The 22,911-nt window shown below is 47.5% G+C and overlaps 2 protein-coding genes across 4 annotated transcripts in view; one reads left to right on the top strand and one right to left on the bottom strand.

Annotated features, from left to right (window-relative positions):
- The window catches only part of LOC119161430 (ribosome biogenesis protein BMS1 homolog), a 166,620-nt gene that overhangs the window by 6,530 nt on the left and 137,179 nt on the right, over window positions 1–22,911 (bottom strand). For all 3 annotated transcript variants that reach the window (XM_075879293.1, XM_075879295.1, XM_075879294.1), the window contains 2 exons: window positions 17,219–17,314; window positions 4,169–4,220 (listed from right to left, as the gene is read on the bottom strand). In XM_075879293.1, the coding sequence (XP_075735408.1) occupies window positions 4,169–4,220; window positions 17,219–17,314 (148 nt within the window). The remainder of the gene's footprint in view (window positions 1–4,168; window positions 4,221–17,218; window positions 17,315–22,911) is intronic.
- On the top strand, window positions 10,249–12,747 carry LOC142776999 (uncharacterized). The gene is made up of 3 exons (XM_075881302.1): window positions 10,249–10,607; window positions 10,641–11,025; window positions 11,284–12,747. The coding sequence occupies exons 1-3, from the start codon at window positions 10,473–10,475 to the stop codon at window positions 12,717–12,719; spliced, it is 1,956 nt and encodes a 651-aa protein (XP_075737417.1). The 5' UTR covers window positions 10,249–10,472; the 3' UTR covers window positions 12,720–12,747.

The raw sequence follows: 22,911 nt of genomic DNA, 5'->3' as shown, positions 1-22,911 counted from the left end.
TGATTCTCAGTCTTTGAGAATTTCTGTTGTGAATAAGCTCCACAGCCCTTTTCAGCCACCCAATTTCTGAACTACAGAAACAATTTAAACACAATATATATCTTTCCCACCATGACCTCAGCAGATGTTACTGAGAAGTTTACAAAATGCAACGTTTATGAACCCAATTTTAGAAACTCTCAAAGAAGGACAAAAAAATATGAGGAACACACAAGTAAATACAGAAAGTAAATACTATTTGCTTTGTGGATTGCACAATTTTAGCCATAATAAATTAGAATTTGAATGGAGAGAGCAATGTTGTAGTTCCTCGTGAACTGATACGTGACGTTAAAAGGACCCTGAAAAAGACCCTGAAACAGTTTTGGCGATTTTATATACACACATCAGGCCAGTGTACTAAGTTCTAAGGGTCATTTAGAGACCAATTTATACTCTCTGTGTAAACTGTCTAATTTATCACAGTGCCTTAAAGCTGCAAATCGCAGCAGGTCACTGCGGCTCGGCCGAACGCGTTTTCAACCGCCCACTTGCACAGCCACATGCTCTGGCCACTTGATGTCACCGTGGCTGCAGATCTGATTGGTTGTCATGGGCTGTAGAATGCGTGGGTAAGATTGGCTAGTAGAGTAGCGGCACCTGTCAGATCTGATATGAACCACTCCACAATCTTCGTCTCTGTTCCCAGATGGTGTCAGTGCTGCTGGGTGCACTGTGTGATGGCCTTCGAGACTCTGCACAACCTGTTGGCATGCGATCTCTAAGGTCTAGACTGGTAAAAGCTCAAATCGTCAAGCGCTCAGAAAGCTTTGCGATCGCCAGCGATGAAAGTGTGCCTCACGAGTTGAAGACGCCATGCCAAAGTGATTGATTTGATTGATGTGTGGGGTTTAACGTCCCAAAACCACTATATGATTATGAGAGACGCCGTAGTGGAGGGCTCCGGAAATTTCGACCACCTGGGGTTCTTTAACGTGCACCCAAATCTGAGCACACGGGCCTACAACATTTCCGCCTCCATCGGAAATGCAGCCGCCGCAGCCGGGTTTCGAACCCGCGACCTGCGGGTCAGCAGCCGAGTACCTTAGCCACTAGACCACCGCGGCGGGGCGCCATGCCAAAGTGAGTCCGTAGCGACCTTGGTATACGCGTGTCACTGACTTTGTTGTGCAAATAGTTCATGATGCTCTATGTAGCCTAAATGCTGACAAAACTCAAAAAAACTGTTTCAGGGTCTTTTTAAGCAGAAATGAGAATAGAAAATGAAAGTTTTTTTCAAAAATTAAATATTTTTAATTTTTATTTGTTTTTTACAAGTTTAATTTTACTATTTTCACAAAGAAAAGGAAGATTGAAATTAAACTTGAAGTAGGCTAAATTCGCTTTTAAAGGGCACACGCCGTGGCTACTAAAAACTAAGAAGAGCTCATTGCCTAGAGTCCCTTGGAAATTGTCACCTGGCTGCTTGCCATGGCATTTCGCATGAGAAGTTAAGTAAAGCCACATGCTCAAAGTAAACATGATTGTCAAGCTCTCATGATGGAACAAAACATCTTAAAAAGGTATCTTTTCGGTATAGATGAGCTTTCACTTATACCTTTAAAATGCGTTTTTCTCAAGATCCATTTTTGGGCAACTTTTTTAGTTTAGACAATGTTTTTAGTACTTCTGATAGCTTGATTGGCATGCAATTTTGTTCACATATTCTTTACCACATGAAGAGTGCAAATGCCTAGTTTGAAATATGATACCACCAGCATAATTATTGCAATACAAACTTAATATAAGCAATTAGTATGGTTTGATGATTCCAAGAATTCTGACATTACAAACTTTCTTGTCCATTAAAATGTCTTATGCACACTTTCTTAATACTTATTTGCATTCTGAAGATAACTTTAAGCAATATGACCCATTAATGACTTACCCCCGAATGCAGAGATGTTACTTGGCTCGCGACTTCAACTTAACTTGAGCAAGTCGGCGTGAAGCAAGCAGCGGACTTCAAAACGCCCAAGTCAGCCTTCGCGTTTCATAGATGCTCAGGCTGTCTTGCTTGGTCAAGTCAAGAACGAGCTTCAAAGCAGAAACACGCTGCTTGCCTGCTAACGAGGGTAATAATAAAGTCAAGAACGAGCTTCAAAGCAGAAACACGCTGCTTGCCTGCTAACGAGGGTAATAATAAAGTTGTTCGCGTAAGGCATGCATTACAGCAAAAAAAGACCATACATTTTAAAATAACAACAAAAACGAAGGGCCACAAGCATATTCTTGCCATTTTACGGCTAACGAGTGGCACGTGGTGCCTGCCGCCACAGCGATGCGCAGTGTTGCTACTGTAATGCGTTCGTTGCCCGCTGGTTTTAGTGGCCACCCAAACGCGGCGTGTTTCTCCACGGTTGCTTGTTTGGAGGCGAAACAAGCATCGCGTTGGGTTCTTTCGTCGTTTTTTTTCTTCAATCGAACGCCACGGTATATATTTGTGCTGACCTGGCTCACAAGGTGACGCGATTTTCACGGTATTTGCCTTTCTGTTCACCTGTGTGCATGCCTGTAGTGGGTTAGGTCGCAGTTATTACGAAAAAAAAAAAAACAAGTTCTGTGAACAAATGTGATTCGTATCCTTTTGTTGAGCTTGGTAAACAAGAGAAAAAAGCGGGGGTCAGGACATTGCCCTCAGCAGAATGGTGTCTCGCGGGGTGCAGCAGTGTATCGCTGCATGATGGTGAAGCGGATAAAAAAACCCGTGATAGGGGCACCTCTTTTTTATGTGTGTGGAATTTCACGTAGCGTTGTGCTACAAGCGATGCCTTTCTGAGCGAGAAACAGCGCCCTAGACGGGACGAAAGGGTAGACGAGGCACACAGACACAGCACCGAGTCAATTTTGTTCCGAAAGAAGCGGAAATTGTCGTCATGTTTAAGAAAAACAGAAATGGCCTTTGCGGTTACGGAACACTTCGGCGGCGTCCCCACCGAAGCTATTAATACGCATGTGTGTGTGTAGTCGACACAGCCTGTAACACCAGGGAACTCAGACACTTCATAGAAGTCCCGCATAACTATAGAAAGTGCTGCCCGCTGCGGAAAGCGCACCAGCATTGCGTACAGGTGCTTTGCGATGAGTAGCGTAACTTTTTCTACTGCACGGCAAACTGTCAACTACGGAATGCAGATGAGATTCCCGGTGACTGTTTGGAATGTGCTAGCGCCGTAAAACCCGAGAGTCATCAGTAGCTGTAACACTGGAGAAACAGGCTGTCCTCGGTTGTCCTCACTTTCACGAAGCGGCAACACACCCAGCAGCTGCTGCACGGCGTTCTTCGTGAATCTGTACCGAGCATGGAATTGTTCCTCGTCGTACAACTCCATCGGATTTCCTCGGTCACGTAAAGCGGGTTCAAGAATCTTCGGCAGGCAGTGCACCTCAGAAAATGCTACGCTTATGGCGAGGCAAGCAAAATCAAAAGCCGCCACACTCCGCGCGACGTCCATTCGAGAGGTGGCCATGTTGGAATAACGCATGAAGTCGCTTTCAAGCTAGCCCCGCAGCTGACTTGAAACTTGTCCTGACTTCGACCGAGCCAAGTCGCCTTCAAGTCGTCTGCAAGTTCGAGAACGATTTATGGTGACCGGCAAGACTGTCTTGAGTCAAGAATCAGTCCAGTACGAGTCAAGTAACATCGCTGCATTCAGGGGTTAGAACCATAAATGTTTAGAGTGGCATAAAAAGTTTGTCCAAAACGAATTACACTTTACACTTTGTCATGGCAGGGAACGAAAACTGCACAACTTACTATGAAACTAATTGCATATTTAAAATCCCTATAACAACCTGCTCAGTAGCTCTAATTTAATTTCCCTAAACTACAGATTAATAAAACCTTTTTTTTTTTTTTTTTCGAATCTCATCTCACCTTAAGTAGAACCTGAAGGGACCAGTAAGATATGTTCCACTTAACAGGAGTTCCACTTACTGAGAAATGACCAGGTGTGTAGAATACAAGAATGAAACTACTCTTGTCAGAAGCACCTGTTCCATTTATGCATCAGTTCCGTTTAACAAATTTCTGTTTACTGAGTTTGCTGTAATACACCACCCCTCCTCCTTATTTTAAGGTGAAACAAGCACGACATTCTTTTGAAGTGTTTCCTGAAAAAAGTCTCACCACTGAGCAGGATTTTGTCTTCAAAGGTCGCCCGAAAAGCACCAGGTGGGTTCTGTCAGCGTAGAAAAAAAAAGAAAAAGCAATGTGAGAAAACAAAGGTGCAACTCAAGTTGTGGTATGACAATTGAGATGTGGTCAATGTTTGCAGCAGAGAACAGCAATAATCATACCTGCCAAGTTGAAGGATACTGAATTCGAGAGATTTCCACAACGAAAGAGGAGGGAGGGAAGGGGGAAGGTGGTCACACCGAATTATTTGTTCAATTTTTTGCGACCAAAATTAAACAAACAAAAAACATAGCAAAACACATGGAAGAGGAAGAGAGGGGGTCTCAATAGCAAAAATCGATGGTACGGTCTTGTAATGGCTTGGAGTTAAGCACACGAGGACAGGGTTTCCCACTAAGGTGAGAGTTTTAAAGAGAGAAACCCAAAACGTGCGCAAAACCTCTCGGGAGACTCCGAGTGCGGCGCCAGTCGACATGCGCTACTGGGTGAGAGGGGTTAAACGTCATTCCTTGCTCTCCCAGTGCGGCAAACAGCGGAGGAGGGGAGTCATGTCGGGACACGAGAATGTCAGAAAAGGCGGCAAAGCCCATGCAAAGGCAGCGGGCTAGCCTCAATTCCCACAGCTTCAGCTTCGGATCGCATGCGGCTCAAAAGCAAGTCAGTGGCAAAAGCAGGGCAGTCTCGTTGCCATCGCTATTGAGCAGTGGCGGCCCCTATGCTTGGCAAACAGCGGCGGTTTCTCATGGTGCCAACATGTGCTTTAGATTTTGTTGGCGTATATTCAGGTTCTGAAAATGCATCAAAATATTAAAGATTGTGTTTACTGCACAGTATTAGATATTTGAGCCTGGAATTGCACCGTCTAATTTCTTTGAAGCGGGACGGCAGAAGAAAAAGTATTTGTTGTGGCGACAGTATTTATGCGTTGACTTCTATGAACTGCTGACGGGGAACCGAGAATCTTTCATTGTAGCGGAAATTTCGCTGAAGCGGCATTCATTGTAGCGGGGCTTGACTGCATATCCCATGGCAAAAAAAAAACTTGTAGGCGGGGGGGCACGTTTCTATAGAGTGCCCCTCCCCCCCCCCCCCCCCCTGGCTACGCCACTGCGATAACATCCCCGGCGCATCGTATTTTACACGAGGGTAAAAGCGCATGAGCTGGGGTGGCGAATGCGACTAAAGCAGAGATGAGAAGAGCCGACCTATCTCCTTTGCACTGAGGGCGGATACGATAACATCACCCCGCGTGCGAGGCCTCCCATCAATTGTTACTCAAGCAGAAAGGAACGCACTGCCCGTGTCTAAGGAACAGAAAGAAGCTAGAAACACAAGGAAGAGGGAGGGCGTTGTTATGAATTTTGACTGTAAGGGTGTGATCGCTGGCGCACGCGCTATTTACAGCTGGTATACCCTTCTACCTAGTACTCCCAACGTGAAGAGACTGTGCAGAAAGTGCTTCGCTTTTTAGAGCGGCACTGACCCTTGATCACAAAGCGGCCGCACCATTGTCGCGCCATTTCGAAGGTCCATTCGTACGTTCCGTTAGTGCCGTACAGATAGAATCACACTGGTCTAGAGCAGCGAAGCGCGTGCCTGTCGACACTATTGATGGCCACGGCTTCTATCTCACGTTAGCTGCAAGCTACCGCTCATGGTTACATTACAGCACAAGGGTCTAACACGCAGAACGACCATGTTTGGTAGCATTACGGCATCTCTCTTTACATATTTCTGAAGAAAACGCCAGCTGGAACAGCCGGTTGGGCGCTCTGGACAAGCCTGATTCCATTTGTACGTGCATCGGCATGCAAGAGATGTTTCGGGGGTCTCTAGTCACCCAAGTCGTGGATATCGAACACCGTGCGTGCAGCAAATTTTTGCGAGTGCTCGTGCCTTTGAAATTGCAACCCTACCGCTAGCCCTTCTCACGGAAGACGTCAAGCCTTATTATTTGGTATAACAATACAATTTAGTGGTATCGCATTCATTGTTAAGAACGTAAATGAAACTAATAAATTGTAACATTTAGATCTGATATTGCCGCTATCGGGTCACTCAAAAGAACGCTGGCTAAAGGACAATGATCACTCTAGTTGTCGAAGGTTTCGCGTTGTCAGTTATCTAAATGTGAAGGAGAAGTTAGTAGCACAGAAAGTTAACGAGCAGTCTCATTATGCCTCGAGATAGCGCATGCCAGCTACTTCAAGCGATGCAGCAGCCTCCCCTTTACCCCTCCCTTCAAAATGGAGCAATAAATGGGATGCCATGATGTTCAACAAGGTGTAGCCGCTTCATAGGCCTTCCGACACCAGAGCCGCCAGCAATGGCCTCACTATAGCTGCGCGTATTAAAGCCGAATTGCAGCTGCTCTAACCAGGAGGCATGCTTTAATAAATGAGATGATATTTAAAGAGCAAGCTCGCGAGAGTTTTCAATTCAGACCCTAGGAACCTCGAGTTTGAAAGGGCAGGGTCTTTTAGGGGCTTTTACCGCCACAGCAATTATAAACGCGGATGTACATGCTGGTGGAAAGAGTTACGAGAGAGAGAGAGAGAAGAAACTTTATTGAAGTGTCCCTGCTGGGGTCAAAGGTGGTGGGGGGCTGGGAGACAGGTCCCTCTATAACCCCCTTCTTCAAGCGGCGGCCAGGCCTTGAATCCTGGCGGTGTCTTCAGACAGCCGGACAGCCCAGAGTTGGTCCTCCGGGCGCGTGCTGAGCAGCAAAGCCTCCCACTGCTCGGCCGTGGTGATTGTGAATGTAGGGTTCGTGCTGTGTTAGTAGCTGAGTGAGTAGCTGCGGGGCAGGCCCATATAGTATGGTCTAGCTCGGCGTTAGGTGCACCGCACACTTTGCAATGTGGCGTGTGAACAGCGAGGTAAATACGGCTGTACAGTGCCAGACAGGGGAAAGTGCGTGTCTGTAATAGACGCCAGGTAGTAGACTGCTGCTTACTAAGGCACTTGTCTGGTGGTGGGTATTTTACTCTGGCCTAGCGGTAATACATTAGAATTTCTCCAAATGTAACCATTCTGTCCCTCGAATTGTCTCGAAAGGAGGAGACCATCATCTCTCGTTCAGCCGCGTCAGGTCGTGAGGGGTGGTGCTCTGTTGGATGACGCGCCCAGTGGACAAGAGCTCGGGCGGCGTCATAGGCGTGTTCGTTCCCCGCGAGCCCCGAGTGGCCCGGAGTCCAGATGTTCTCAATGCGGCGGCGACGTAACAGAGGTGTACTTGTGAGAATTCGGAGCGCCGGTTGGGAGATCAAACTTTTGGTAAAGTTGCAGATGGCAGTCTTGGAGTCGCTGATGCAGGATGCTTGGATTGAAGCGTAGGCGAGAGCAATGGCTGCTTCTTCGCCTTCTTCGGGTTTGTTTGCGCGAATGGTGCCAGTTGCGGTAATTATGTACTGCGGCCCGGTGGCGACAACGAGGGCCACGACCCGATGCGTAGGATATTGCGCTGCGTCTACATACGCCACGTGCGTGTCTTTCGCGTAGCGCTTACCTAGTTGCTTGGTACGGTCTACTCGTCTTTCCGGTTATATTCAGGGTGCATATTGCGTGGTATGGGGGGAATCATGAAGGTGTCGTGAATGTCCGAAGAAATTGGGAGTTTTTGGCCAAACTAGGAGAGGTAAGGTATGCCGAGTGCGCACATGAGATGACGTCCTGTAGGAGTTTGGCCTAATCGTTCGTAGTGCGATATACGTTGGGCTTCAATGAATTCGTCTATAGTATTGTGAAGTCCTAGGTCATTGAGTTTCGCATTTGGCGTAGACATGGGGAGATGCAGCGCGCACTTGTAGCAGCGCCTGATCATTATGTTTAGTTTTTCTTGTCGGTGAGCGTAAGTTTCATAAATGGAGCAACGTAAAGGATTCTGCTTATGGAGAAGGCGGCCACCAGTCGTATGAGATTGGCCTCTTTCATGCCGTGCTGTTTATTGGCGATGCGGGAGGTGAGCCTAGTAGTCTGATAGACATGATGGTGTAGTAGTTGCATTGTTTCCGAATTGCTGCCGTTCTGCTGAATGCGGAAGCCCGATACACAAATGGTAAGGACTGTTCGTATAGGGTGATGTTGCACACGCAGATTTATCGTGGGAAGGCCTCTGTTGTAGGGAGGTCTAGGTCGATAGAAGAGCAACTCTGACTTTTGGGGCGAGCAGGACAATCCTCGTTGTTCAGCGTAAGCTGTGATTCTATCACCAGCCAATGGAAGTACATCCTGTATCTCTCTGTCGCTACCTCTGGCAATTCACAAGGTGATATCGTCCGCGTATATGTTATGGTGGAGGTCGGGGATATCTTCTAGAAGTGGTGGAAGGTGAAGCACGGCCAGGATGAAAAGAAATGGAGAGAGGACCGACCCCTGTGGTGTACCTTTCCCACCGAGTGTGATGGAAGGTGCAGGCAAATCGTTGACCGAGAGTGTGGCTGTCCTGTCCGTTAAAAAGTTGCAGATGTAGCGGTAGGTACGGGCGCCTACGTTGAGCGTGACGAGGGCGTCAAGGATGGATGAATGTAGCACATTGTCAAATGCCTTGGTGAGGTCTAGCCAGAATCCTTGGTCAGGAAATGCCTTGGTCAGGTCTAGCCAGAGGACACGTGTTAGAATGGCACGTGTCCCATACCGAGAGCCGTCTTCACCGTCGATAATGTGACTCTTCAGGTGCAGCATTACGTCTTGTGTCGAAAGTTTAGGGTGGAATCCAAACATTGTATGCGGGTAGAGGGCATACTCTTCCATGTACCTTTGTAGTCGAGTGTGAAAAACGTGCTCGAGTACCTTGCCGACACAAGATGTGAGAGATATTGGCCGAAGATTCTCGATAGCGAGTGGTTTTCCTGGTTTAGGTATCAGAATGACTGTGGCGGTTTTCCATGTTGTTGGTATTTCTCCCGACTCCCAAACCATTTGCAGATAAGATGTGAGCGTTTCAAGTGATTCTTCGTCAAGGTTTCGTAAGATTTTATTTGTAATTTTATCCGGGCCAGGCATTGATTAGGCTCTCAGTTGTGAAACTGCGGATCTTACTTTCGCTTTTGTAATCTAGGAATCGAGGGCTGGATTATCCACTTTAGTGTAGCATGGGAGATCAACCGAAGTAGCATTGACAATGTACCGACTAGATAGGTCCTGGATAAGGTCTTCATTGGTACCTGGATAATTGTGCAGAGTAGTGATTAAGGAGTGGCACAGAGCAGTTTTTGTCGATGTTGGTTCTATCATACGACGAAGAATATTCCATGTTTTGGGCACATTAGGTAAGCGTTCCACGACGTTACAAAGCTGATACCAGTTCTGGCAGGAGAGTTTAAGAGCGTAATCTTCAATTTGATGCGTTAATATAGCAATGTGTTTGCGTAACGAGCGGTTCAATTTGTTGAAGTTATAGCGCTTGTGCAGACCAGCGAAAGCCTCCCACATGTGCAGTAGCTTGGTGTCTACCATGTCGCTTACGGCGTCTTCTGGGGGAGTCTTGGTAGCACGCTTAAGGGGCGACGCGCCCTTTGAAAACCGAAAAATCGCGAAAAAGTCGATTTTTTAAAAACCACATACTCGGGCAGTACGACTCATAACCTGCCTCTACTGTAAATATCAATGTCTAATTCATCGCGAAAGTACGTCAAATAAATTTTATAACATGCCGCGGCAGCCGGCAAGCGGTGAGCGAGCGCCAAAAATACCCCAACTTCGCGCGCTCGCCATTTCCCAACCGCTCGGCCGATCGCCGCCATCTTGATGTTGTTTTGCTCGTGTATTCTTCCGCTGTTTTTTTTTCGCCACCCGCGGCAGTGGCGGTGGCGCTCCGAGGCGGGAGTCGCTCACGATTGGGGGGCTCGCGGAAGCTTTCGAATGTACCGCTGCCTGGATGCGAAGCCGCGATTGGACAAAGCGCGCGCCTCTCGAGAATGGGGGAACGCGCGGCTCCTATTGGCTGCTGCGCGCGATGATGTAGCTGCTTCTCCGGCATGCGCCGGCTCGTCGTCTGCACCGGCGGGCGCTTGCAATGCCGGCGTTCTTTGTGTACCCCGTTTGCCATCATTCCGATCGGTCGTCACACGTGCTCCTCTATCTTTCACCGTCTTCACGAGACGATCTTCTACCGTCTTCACGAGACGATCTTCTACCGTCTTCACGAGACGATCTTCTACCGTCTTCACGAGACGATCTTCTACCGTCTTCACGAGACGATCTTCTACCGTCTTTACGAGACGATCACTACCGTCCTCACGAGACGAACTTCTGCCGTGTTCACGGGACGCGGATTGTTGCGCTGACGGTCACGATGGGCATTGCGAAGTTCAAGACTCGGCACGCGTTCGGTTCAAGAAAGCGTCAGCTGAAGCTCGTACGCATGGCGAAGCTCACCTGCACGCCCACGCGCGGCGACAGTTGCACCGATGCTTCCGCTTCATCTTTTTAAGACGATTGCGTCGACGCTTCTAGCGACGAGACTTCTACACCATCGACACAAGGATCCGTCGTGACGAGTGAGGCTGGTGTTTCGTGCTCAAGTGCGCCTGGTGTGTCGCGCTCGCCAACCGCATTGATTCCGGCCCCGAACAGTGAGACCGTGTCGTCGACTGTGCACTTCCAAACACGTTTTCGGACGTGCGAGGAGTTGGCGACGGCGGAGAGAGAACGTGCTGCTGTGCAACGAAAGCTTGGCGCTATGCCAGCGACCGAGAGGAAGTTTCAAGCGATGATGCCTGAACCCGAAGCTGCCACCGCTACAACCGAAGGTGAGAGATATTTCCTCGTGCAAGGGGATGCCCTTAGCGACATGCTGTCCAAGACCCCGTGCCCGCGCTGCCTCGCGACCGGGATGAAAGTTCAAGGTTGATTGATTGATTGATTTGTGGGGTTTAACGTCCCAAAACCACCATATGATTATGAGAGACGCCGTAGTGGAGGGCTCCGGAAATTTCGACCACCTGGGGTTCTTTAACGTGCACCCAAATCTGAGCACACGGGCCTCGACATTTCCGCCTCCATCGGAAATGCAGCCGCCGCAGCCGGGATTTGAACCCACGACCTGCGGGTCAGCAGCCGAGTACCTTAGCCACTAGACCACCGCGGCGGGGCGAAAGTTCAAGGAGGCACCCAGCTTGGACTTGCCACGAAGCTTGAGCTGGTATGTCCACATTGTGGAATAGTTTCAAGTTCGTGGAGCTCTGCTCGTCAGAACGAGTCAAGGGCCTTCGACGTGAATATAAGAGCCATTACGGCCATGAAACAAATAGGGAAGGGACAGACAGCCCTCAACGACTTTTGGGCAACTATGAATGTTTCCCACCGTGGCCTGCACCACAGAACTTTCCAGAGGCACCTGAAGCAATTCAGAGAACCACAGCAACAGACCCTGGATAAATTCTATGAAGAATCGGCTTCTGCTGTGAAAAAGGTGTACAAGGAGATGGACCCATCTTTCTGCAAGGACATTACAGTGAACTATGATGGCACGTGGCATAAGCGCGGACATACATCTCACATTGGAGTTGGTGCAATCATTGAGTATCACACAGGCCTCATCTTGGATGCTGTAGTTTTATCGAATCAGTGTCTCGGCTGCCAGGTAGGACCGAAGCCTGAAGACGAGGACTATGCAAGCTGGTTGAAGCACCATGTGTGCCAAAAAAACACTGATGCCAAGTCTGGGAGGGTGGAGGTTGAAGCAGCTGTAACTCTGTTCTCACGTTCACTGTCCAAGCATAACCTCCTGTATACAACCATTGTATCTGATGGGGACAGCGCCACATTCTCTGCCCTTCAACAAGACAATGTTTATGGGCTAGTCCCTATTGTGAAAGAAGAATGCTTGAACCATGTCCGGAAGAGGATGGGCACAGCCCTACGTAATCTTGTGCAGAAAAGCGAACAGGCTCTGGGAGGGAAAGGCAGATTGACAAAAGCCCTTATTGATAAACTCACAGACTATTATGGCTGGGCACTGCGGAACAATTCAAACAATGTGGCTGCAATGCAGCGTGCAGTGATGGCGTCATATTATCATGTCACCTCAACTGACGAGGATCCTCACCATGACTTGTGCCCGGAAGATGCAGACTCGTGGTGCCGTCATAATGCCTGCAAGGGGAATGGCGTGCCACCTCCAAAGCACAAATACAATCTTCCGGGCTACGTTGCAGAAGCGCTGCTGCCAGTCTACCAGCGCCTTTCGCAGGCTTCTCTACTGCAACGCTGCCTGGGAGCAAAGACGCAAAATGCATCGGAGTCATTCCATTCTGTCCTATGGTCCTTGATGCCCAAGGAGCAACATGCACCATTGATTGCTGTCGAGACAGCACTGCATGACGCAGTTTTGCGGTATAATGCCGGCTGCTACAGGGCCACCCAAGAGTTGTCGTCATCAGTGGGACTCACACCTGGCCACCTAACCATTCAACGAGCTGCGGAGAAAGACTCTCTGCGTCTGAGAAAGGCTCAGAAACGGATGAATGAGAAGCAGGAAAAGCGGCAAAGAAAAAGAGAGCCTAAGGACACATCTAGCTACTCTGCAGGGTCATTTTAGACCATAATAAATGTTTGAAACTTTCGAAGTCAATTTTCTCAGAATGACTTTTTTGGCCAGTGAGGCTGCTTAGTCAGGTGATCTCTCTGGAACTGCTGGTCTGATTTCTATCACGTTTTTTTATTATGCACCTTAATAAATTGCCCAGGGCAAGACAAGCCCGCTTTTTCAATTTATTGTGTCTGTAATTTGTAATAATTAACTAAAACTTCATTGATGAGAGCCAAATTGTGAACACTAAATTCAGTGCTCTGCTAACATTTTTTGGCAAGGAAATTTAAAAAAAGGGCTCTGTCTTGCCCTAAAGCACCTATCCAGGAATCATCATAGTGAATTTCACAGTGCTAGCACATTTTTCAAATTCTCCAGACCCTGACTAAGGGACCCATGTGGACTACCCTGATAAATGGCTGTAACTTGGGAACCAGTGAACATAACTGCATGAAACTTTGTGGTTATTCAAATGGCTTTGCTATTAGTGTACCCTGAAAATTTCATTAAGATATCTCAACAAACAAAAAAGTTGCCCTTCGAAGGTAGCCTCCCCCCTTAACGTCTCGTAGTAAGGAAGCTGTCCATTGGTCGATCGAGGTGGCAGATTCTGGAGAGGCCGTTGCCCGCAATTCGCGGAAGACATCCCAGTCAACCAGGGCAGGCTGTTTGGATTTCCTGAGCTGCGGGCCAGCCTTGACGATCGTTTGTATTATATAGTGGTCGCTGCCTAGATGTTCATGAAGGTTGGACCACTCTGCATGCGTAATGTTCGCAGTGAAAGTGAGGTCAGGAGTGGTGTCTCTGGCAACGCTGTTTCCCAACCGCGTAGGGTATGCTGGGTTTGTGATAAGGGTGTAGCCAAGATTGTGGGTGTCTTGCCACAGCATTCGTCTTTTTCAGGTGTTGTGGATGCAGCCCCAAGAGGGTGAGGGAGAGTTAAAATCCCCTACCACGAGGAGGGGGAAAATTCTTGACAACTTCTTGACATAAGAGAGGAGCTTGTGGAAGCAATGTGGTTGTCGTGAGCTGCTGTAAATATTGACCAAGAACATACTGGTGGGTGCCCGGCGAGATGAAGAGAGGATTTCCAATATAATGTGTGGCACTGTATCAGAGAGCGAGGGGTGTTGAATAACAGGGATATTTCGTTTCACGAGGGTGGCAAGGACTTCGCGACTGTCAGGGGCTCGAGCAGCCGTAAAGGAGGCGTATCCGACCAGCTTAGCCTGTCCACCCGATTCCTGTAAAGCAATAATATCTGGTGTATCTGTTTCCCTGAGTGTCGATAGAAATTGTTGTAGCGTGCTCCTCTTACGGCGGTAGCCATGGCAGTTCCACTGCCAGGTGCTGTACTGAGTGTGTGGATTACTCATGGCCATCTTGTTTAATGCAGCCATAAGGATTCTGATGCAAGTGTGAGCGAGAGCAATGTGTACACCGCTCAAGCTTTGTGACTCAGCTATTGTTGCTGGCGAGAAGCCTGGAAAGTGTGGCTTCAAGGTTGTGCTGGATAGTTGTCGCTCGGGCTTCTAGCTTTTCGTCGAGCATTAAGGTGAGATGGTGCTCTAACTTTGCTGTGAGGATTGAATCAAGGGATCGCTCTAGCATTTGCGCAATGGTTTGTTCAAGCATTAGCGGTAACTGCCGTTCAAGTACGGTTTGAATCGTCTCATGGTGTTGCTGCTGCGGTACAGATTCTACAGGCAGAATGGGTGCTGAGGCAGTAGGCGTTGCGGCGATGGTGTGGCTGGTTCTTCTGTGTCTGGAGCCTTTCGTTTAGGGGGGAGGGGTTGGGGCAGAATTGGCCTGGAGGTTAGCAGAAAGAAGCAGAGAAGAGGACAGAGGTTGCTGGGCAAGTCGTTTCCGAAGAGCAGCGTTTTCAACGCGAAGTTCTTGTACTAACGCACGGAGTGAACGCAGCTCAAGTGTGATAGTACTTAACATGATTTTCTTATTAGGTGTGGTCGTGTGTGTAGTTGTAGGCGCTGTATTATGTATAGGAGCAGGTTGGGAGGCAATGCTAGCCCAGCTTACCATAGGGGTGGCGAAGGTGAGACCGGGTTGCCGCTGCTGAGTGGGGGGGGACCATCCGAAGCCTCGGGCGCCGCAGATCCCATTAAGAGCTCCTGGGGCTGATTCTTGCGCCGCTGCTTTGATCGGCTGCGTGAGCCACGACGCTTCCAGGTTGGACTGGGACTGCGGGAGCGGGTGTCGCTAGGCTTCACCTCCTGGCGTTCCGGATCTTGCATGTAAATCGTGGTTGAGAGATACATTTGTTGTTGGAGCTTAGCTTTTTCTTTGCGATGATAAATGAAAAGGCGAGGTGTCTGGTAGTGTTGAGGATAGGTTTTGTCGCCTGTCTGGTAGGCTTGGCCGCACAGAAGACACTTAAGGGTGCATGGATGAGCAGTAGCAGGGTTGGCTGTGCCACACAGCGTACAGATTATGGCATATGGTTTGGGGCAGACATCCGAACGGTGGCCGACTGCCCCGCATTCGTCGCAGACTTCGGCGCACTTCTTATGTAGGTAACATTTGTATTCAGCTCCTCGATAGTAGACATGGAAAGCGACTTGGTCGCACAATGAGTACCGTGTTTGTCTTTCCCATTCGGCGAGCTTGTAGTATCGTGGGCTTGCAGTCATTAACAAGACTTGCTGAGATGTCTTCAGGAGAGTCGTAGGGGGGAATATTGTGGATCACTCCCTTTGCTGTGTTCTCAGGGGAAGTAACGTAGGCTTGAACGTCATAGGCTTCAGTTTCCACTTGTAGTTTGGAGATCCGACAGAATATTTCTACGTTGGATAGGTGAGGTGCGCTTACTACGATGAGATTAGATTCAACGCATGCGCGGTAAATGTCCTCTTTGAGTAGCGTTGCATGCAGATCCACTTCGCGAAGAATAGCATCGCGCAGTTGTGCTTCCCCCACTTTGGAAAGGTTGAGGCCGTCCCTCAGGCAAATCACAACTTTGACGTGATCACCTGGCTGACGCGATTGCCTGGGTTTACGAGGGAGACGCTGGGCAGATTCATTCAGCATTGGGGTATCGGATGCGCTTCCCTGGCCAGTTGGCAATGCCGGAGCGTTCGATGCATGCTTGCGTTGCTTGTTTCGGTGGCTAGAGATTTATCCGGCTTCGAGGGTGGCGTCTTCAGGGGTTATCTCAGTTCCTTCGACTTCGACCACTTCCATGCTTAACACGGCTGCGATTTCTGAAGGTAGGGCTCAATGTAGGCGAGCCAGATGGAGTTCCAAGAGTTACGAAACAGCTGTTCTGTATGATTATCCACGGATAAAGTATATTCGAGAAAAAGGGTCAATGCGTACCTACTGTCCACTTACGTGTTCTTCTGCGGACGTGAAGCATAGAAAATTAGATTGCGATGTCCAGACATAGACGTGACAGACATTCTGGCAGCACGCGTGCAGTTATTACTGAAAATTACTTTATTACATGCCGTGCAACTCTTCAAATGAGCTATCAGCAGCATTCCTAGAACGAACAGCGTCCACCAATGAAGCGCCGCCACAGTTTCACGCTACCGATTGGACTAGATGTCGGGAGGCCCTGCGAAGAGCGTGTTTCGCCGTTAAGCGAACTTGCCCAACAGAGTTGCGTCGGCACGAAACATAGCATCGTGAATTTTAGAACGCACGCTTGACTCTTGTTTATTCATTGTAATAAAATAAAATAAATACGTCATTGTGACTTTGGTGGCTGGAGAACAAGGTGCACATGTATTGACTTGCCGGCGTGGCTATTGCCGGTGATAAGGCACCCCGAATTCGACTTTGGCGCAGTTTGGTGCACTTTCCGTCAATGTTATCAAAATGGCGCAGTAAATCTGATTTGGGGCACTTTGGCGCAGTTGGCGCAAGAGTGGGATAACAGCATTTTTCACAACCAGTAGAGGGGAAAAAAAGAAAAAGCATGTGAACAAAACCACGACAACCAATAAAATGCTCTAAAACTAGATATTCTGTTTGTATGTGGTTCCTAGGTACTTTTGATGTAATTTATGTAACCATAACTGAACAAGTCACATGCGCTGTAGCTGTCTATTTTTTGTAAGGAACAAGATTCTGTCTCTTACACGAGAGCTTGAGTTTCTAATTGTAAATCACCAAGCTTTTTAATTTACGATGTTTCATGATGTGAATACACTGAAAGCCACTCATCATTTTGCTTTACCAGTTTACAAGGCGGGCTAATCAGCATTGCAGTCACTTTTATGTAATGCTCGCATCAGGACTACTTTTCAGAGCTTGCTCCAATGAGGTTCTGATCATGAAATTTACATTGGCTTAGAAAGCAAATGCTACAAGTGCTTTGAAGGATAAGTTTTTGATCGCACAATAATTAACCAGGGTCTAAAAAATTGGATGCCGGTACACTTAAGAGTAAACCATCTAAAAATCTACATTTCGATGCTTAACACCGCTTCTTTGTGATTCCACAGTTCCTTAGAAAGCGAAGATGAATGTCAAGACAGAACACTCACCCCAAGTGCTTTCTTTATCTGTCCCCTTATACCACTGACAGTTCGCAGCGCAGCACCTTCAAACTTGGTTACTTCAAGTGCAGAAGTGAACATGTTCTGAAAGAAACAAAGAGATTACAGGACAAGAATTTGTTATACCAGAAGACACACACAAATGACAATTTTCTTGGGATTTGAATTATCATCCTAATGCTAATATCAACCTAAAAAACATAAGCAGAAGAGTACAGTTAATTGAATTTCAACATGTATAATGAAATTATCTATGCAACAAAGTATTGTATTTACTCACACAAATTGCACAATTTTTTTGCTATATTAGAGCTCCGAAAAAGGGCGGTGCGCAAATAACACGGATATTCAAGCACACCCACAATAATGTTCAACAGTAAATCATCCTCAGGCACGCTATACATAAAAATAAATAAGTAAATCGGAGCCCAAATGAAGTTTAATTATTTATTTAAATGAATTAGCACATACTTTAACCATGAAATACATACACATAAAAATAAATAACCATCAGTCATCTACTGATATCTGCTTGGCTGAATGTGTTTAAGCCACATTGAGTGACGCCAGTACAAGCGCATCATGCAACCATTCACAAGTTCGCGGTCTCCTCATTGTGTGAGGCCACTTGCGCTTTGCTTGCAGAATACTACATGTGTTCGTCGTGCTGAATGAGCCAGCTACTTGCCGCACTCGAACGCGATCTGGAGTGAAGCATGTGTGGAAAACGCACTAATGCGTGCATACATTAGAACGCAGACCCAGCATGCAACAGCGACAGCAAAGCATGTTGCACCCAACTAGTCAGGAATGATTGGTTCCACGTGGCGGTACTCAGCGTCAGTAGAATGGCACGAGCTCATTGCGGATGTCAGTACACCGCGTGTGTCGCTTACATGCAAAAAAACCTAACTTATCACAGGTGGGGTGGTTGGCACTTTTTAATAAAAATACACAGGGGAAAAACAAAAAATCAGCGAGAATGGTTTGGCTCTAAAGTGCATGTCTTTAAGAGTGAGTTCACATACAAAAAACTACTGATATAACGATTGACTGTATTATTTTAAGGAGACACGTGGCATTTGTTAGCAACTTTCTTATTTCTTATAGATTTTGATGAAAACAAACTGGCTTGTTGGAAATTATTTTTTAGTGCTAATCTTGAAGTTTCATGAACATATTGTTGCGAATATATTTTTAAGCTTTTCGATGTACAACTTTTTGATCTACAATACATTTCTCTTTCCGGTCTTGTTCCGAATGACTCGCTCAAAAAAACATAATCGGAAACTCATTTAAAGTGCTATGCATTCTAAGATGTCTGATTCAGGGCATGACAATTACAGAATTTTTTTTATTTGCTACACAAAGTTTTTTTCATTCCACATTTTTCATGAGGTTACTGTGCAACAGGCATTGAGGCTGTGCGCTGATGTATCCATGACGTCACGCCAGCCAAAGCCGCCGTTATCACCACTGCTTCTTCTCCTTCCCTTCCCCGTAACCCCTCTCGCACAACACTACATTAACCCGTGCTATGGCAATAAACGTTTGTCTTAGCCCAGCCACGGTCCCCGCGTGTTCGTTTCATGCGCAACATGTAAAATAGCTCATTATCAAAAGGTCATACTGAAAAAGCAATGTTGTCATGTCCTGAACTGTACTTGTGCTCAGGATAATGCTGAAGCAATATCCTGAGCACAAAGCTTGCACTTCATGATCCCAAAGTGGAAAGACGTTATACCCATTTCTCTAAAGTATAATATGTTCCCCGAAAAAAAAAAACAGTGGAGCTAACAGGAGCTTTAAACTCAAACGAATTTTTTTCTTTGAAGTACAGTCAGCCCCAAATATATGATACTCGGATATATCGAATTATTGGCTATATTGAACAGTTGAGAAATCGCCTTGAAATTCCCATGCAAAAGTATGGGACCTGTGCACCCATATATCGAAGTCCCACACAGCGGGACATCCGCTATATTGAACGCTGTGTCACGCCGAAGCCCAGAAAGTGCATTTTTCTTAGCATATATTAATCCATTTTTGGACGCGTTCTAGAAAGTTCTCATCCGTTTGCGTGTGCAGGTGATGAAAAGGCGGTATTATTCCATCGCGCTAATCTGGTTTGTTGCGTGGCGCTTGCAAGTGCACCAGTATGTTTGATGCGTGATCTGTAGGTCTTAATGAGCAGGCGTAGTTTTTTTTCAAAAAGACCGATTGCTGACGACACCCAAATGAGAAAATGCAAAGTGATTCGGTGACCTTGTTGCAATGTTTGCAGTCCCTTCTTTGTTTGTTAGCGCACAATGGCCCACAAGCTTGAAAAGCACGGCCTTCAAAATGTGCAACCTCTTGGCGTATTTTTTGTTCTCAGTTTTCAAATGCACGTCTCGGAGGCTACGTTTTTTGTAGCTCTTTGCATCAAAGCAGCTAAATGCAGCGGCTGCCAGCTACAATGACACAAGTGATATTGATATCCTCAACATGTCAACTGTGGAAACTCGACGTTGTCTTTTGCGCTTTCTAGACTTGTGAACTTCCCGCCTCATTCCCGACAAATCCTCATTCGGGAGTTGGAACTGAACGCTGACCCGCACGTAGCAATAAAAATTATTGCTGGTGCTTGGAGCGACGTCAAGTAAAGCACTGCCCTAAACTTTCCTTGTGGGCCAGGTTACGATTTCGGTAGCGCCATGATCGCTGGCGTACGGTGCTTCGGTGAATTTGGCAACTTATCAGTGTTTCTGGGCAAAATCTCGGACTGTGGGCGACTTATTGGCGCAAATGACCAAGTAGCTGTTTCGGACTGCATCAATGCTGATATCATGGCTGCAGTGTCCAGTGCCGCAGAGGTGTACCCATGCAATTATGAATATGCCAACGACATCACTGCCGCTGCTAACCAACCTGTTGCCGCGCTACAAAGCTTGCATCGGCGTTCTGCTTCAATCAATGCTGTTGAAGCCGAAGGAGCTCAATTTACTTATTTAAAAAGGGTCAATGATATTGAGGATGACTAGAACTTGATGGCGCTCCAGAAGCAAGGCAAGTTTAGAGACTGTTTTCATGCGAAATAAAGTGCAGTAACTTGCAGTTCACGCTTTGTTCTTCATTACACTGTGAGCGAATCGTTATGTTTCAGAGGTCTGCAATGCTTTATTTTAGGCCTTACTTATGCATAATTTGTATTTTGCATTATCGGTATATCGAACTATTTCGCGATCCCCTTCGAGTTCAACATATCCGGGATCGACTGTATACGTTCCCAGTGAAAAAAAAAAGTGGAGCTTGTGGGAATTGAGGCTTGTTTGGGTGTTCATTGTATTTTATTTTGTGTTTTTTGGGTCTAATATTTAGTGTCATTTTTGCCCTGTTTAACACTTTTTGTGCTGTATTTAATCTATCGGTGAAGGTAGTTGTCAACATTGGAGCTTATGCGTGGGGAGAGGGATGAAGGACGCTTTGCGCCTTTGCTCGCGCAGTCGCCGGCAGTGGGTGTATGCTTGCTTATGTGCGTGTGTACGTGCGTGACACTTCCGTGTGTGCCCAGGATGAGTGCACGTCGTGGTTTCATCCCATCAACGTAGACACTAGGTGCTCGGAGCTCTAACCTACTGACGCTGTGCCCTGCTCTCGGCCGTCGCCGAGAAGCCTTGCTGCCCATCCACCATGGCTCCTGTGCGAGGCCAGCTGACGAAGCAGCCATTCATGCTGCCTGCCAACGCAAGTATTTCTGGCAGCTAATTTCGGTTTGGCCTCCGTGATTCCTGGAGAATCCAGCATAAAATTCGAGACCTCCAAACCACCACCGAAGCGGCATTCGTTGGACTCGACTAATCATCGACAACAGCAACGAGCCATCAGAGAGTCCCTTCTGTGCCTCTTACCTCGCACACGGGCATCGCACCCAGCGGACATTATCATGCTTTGCTGCCCCTCCGCGCCATGGATGCTATCCCGCCTCACCACCACGAAACGCCAGTCTTACTTTCCTATGCTCCCTTTTGCAAATATTTTTTACTGTCATGTGTTCCCTTTATTATTGTTTCTGCTTTCATCAATTCTTTTAGCAGCAGTTACAGGGCTGGACTGAGGTTAGCTGTTGTTCATAGCAGTGTCATTTTGACTGCATGGGTGACGTCCGGCTGCCTTTGCAGACCGGTAAAGGGCAAATTTAGGAGAGAGAACTGTGGGAATTGAGGCTAGCCTGCCACCATGACGTGGGCTTTGCCGCCTATTTCTGCCCTTCTCATGCCCTAACATGACTCTCCCCTTCTCTGCGGTCCGACGGCTCCGGGGTTGACCCTTGACGTTGACCCTTCTCGCCCGAATGTCGACTGTGACGCTGCGCTCAGTCTCTCGGGACGTTTTGTGCGCGCGCGTTGGGAGTGAGAGAACCTCTCCGGGACTACGAAAAGTGAGCACGCATTTCTTTCCCCTCCGTCCGCTTCCTTTGTTTGAAGCTCGCTTGGACTTGTCAACGGCGCCTTGTGCCCGTGGCGAACGCTTACCTTTCGTTTCCCCTTTCGAACGCTAGTCCGAAGAGCGGTGCGATGTCTTCGCGTGTGGTCCTACTATGCCAACTCGTACCTTTCGAAGCCGTGCAAGCGAATTTTGCCCTCGCTCGAGCGATCGGGCCTTGTTATCCCCGATTGTGAAAGCAACGCAGCATAGTCGCGAGGGCCCGTTTCCCTCAGCAGCGTGTCATCGTGGATCCCTTTTGCCCACGAAGACGTGCTCGCAGCACCCTTTGCGGTGTACTTTTCACACGTGGCTAGGATAAGCCTCGTTTGCTTTCTCGCTGCCCTTTTGCAACAGGCTCTGTACTTTTCTGATGGAGGCGGAAATGTTGTAGGCCCGTGTGCTCAGATTTGGGTCCACATTAAAGAACCCCAGGTGGTCTAAATTTCCGGAGCCCTCCACTACGGCGTCTCTCATAATCATATAGTGGTTTTGGGACGTTAAACCCCACATATCAATCAATCAACAGGCTCTGTACTGCGTTTTTGGTGTCACCGCAGCTCGCTGCGGCTTGTTGTGACTTGTTTGACAGCAGCACTGTTTTTCTTGCCACGCTGCGCTCAACGCCTTGGCTGTCCGACCGCGGGTGTGCAGCGGCGTTGGTCACGTGAGACAACAATTTCCGTGGCCCTGCGGCTCGCTAAGACCGGACCCACACTAGCGGCCATACTCCTTCAGGATAAGTGTACACTACAAGCTAACAGATGCTTTAACCTCAGACAATTTTTTTTTTTTTTCCAGTGAGTGCACTGCCAAAACATGGTTAAAGTAGACTACTTTTTGTTTGGTTGGGGGGGGAGGGGGAGGGAAACTGCTAACCTCCAGATGGACTTACACGAACATAGCTGAAATTGAAATTTTGAAACATTAATTTTTCTCATCGAATGAACTTTCAATAAAAAATTTTATTCATGTTCACAATGTTTTTAATATTTACACCGCTTGCATTTGATATGAATATGACAACTTTGGTCTCAGGAATAGTTAGAGTGAGCCCGCATAGTATGGCACAATTTGAAAAATGAAAACAGGTCAGGCTGAGTGCAGAAAACAGGACATGCACTGATCCTGGGCGCTGCCTGCAGTATGTGTACCCCAGCTTTCTTCTTGTCATTTAGCGTTTTGATTTTTGGTTCCCCTTGATAGCATCAGTGTAG

This window comes from Rhipicephalus microplus, chromosome X, assembly GCF_043290135.1.
Source record: "Rhipicephalus microplus isolate Deutch F79 chromosome X, USDA_Rmic, whole genome shotgun sequence".
In the NCBI taxonomy this organism is placed as follows: domain Eukaryota; kingdom Metazoa; phylum Arthropoda; class Arachnida; order Ixodida; family Ixodidae; genus Rhipicephalus; species Rhipicephalus microplus.
The sequence above is the reverse complement of the archived record's forward strand: the minus strand, read 5'-3'. Positions and strand labels throughout refer to the sequence as shown.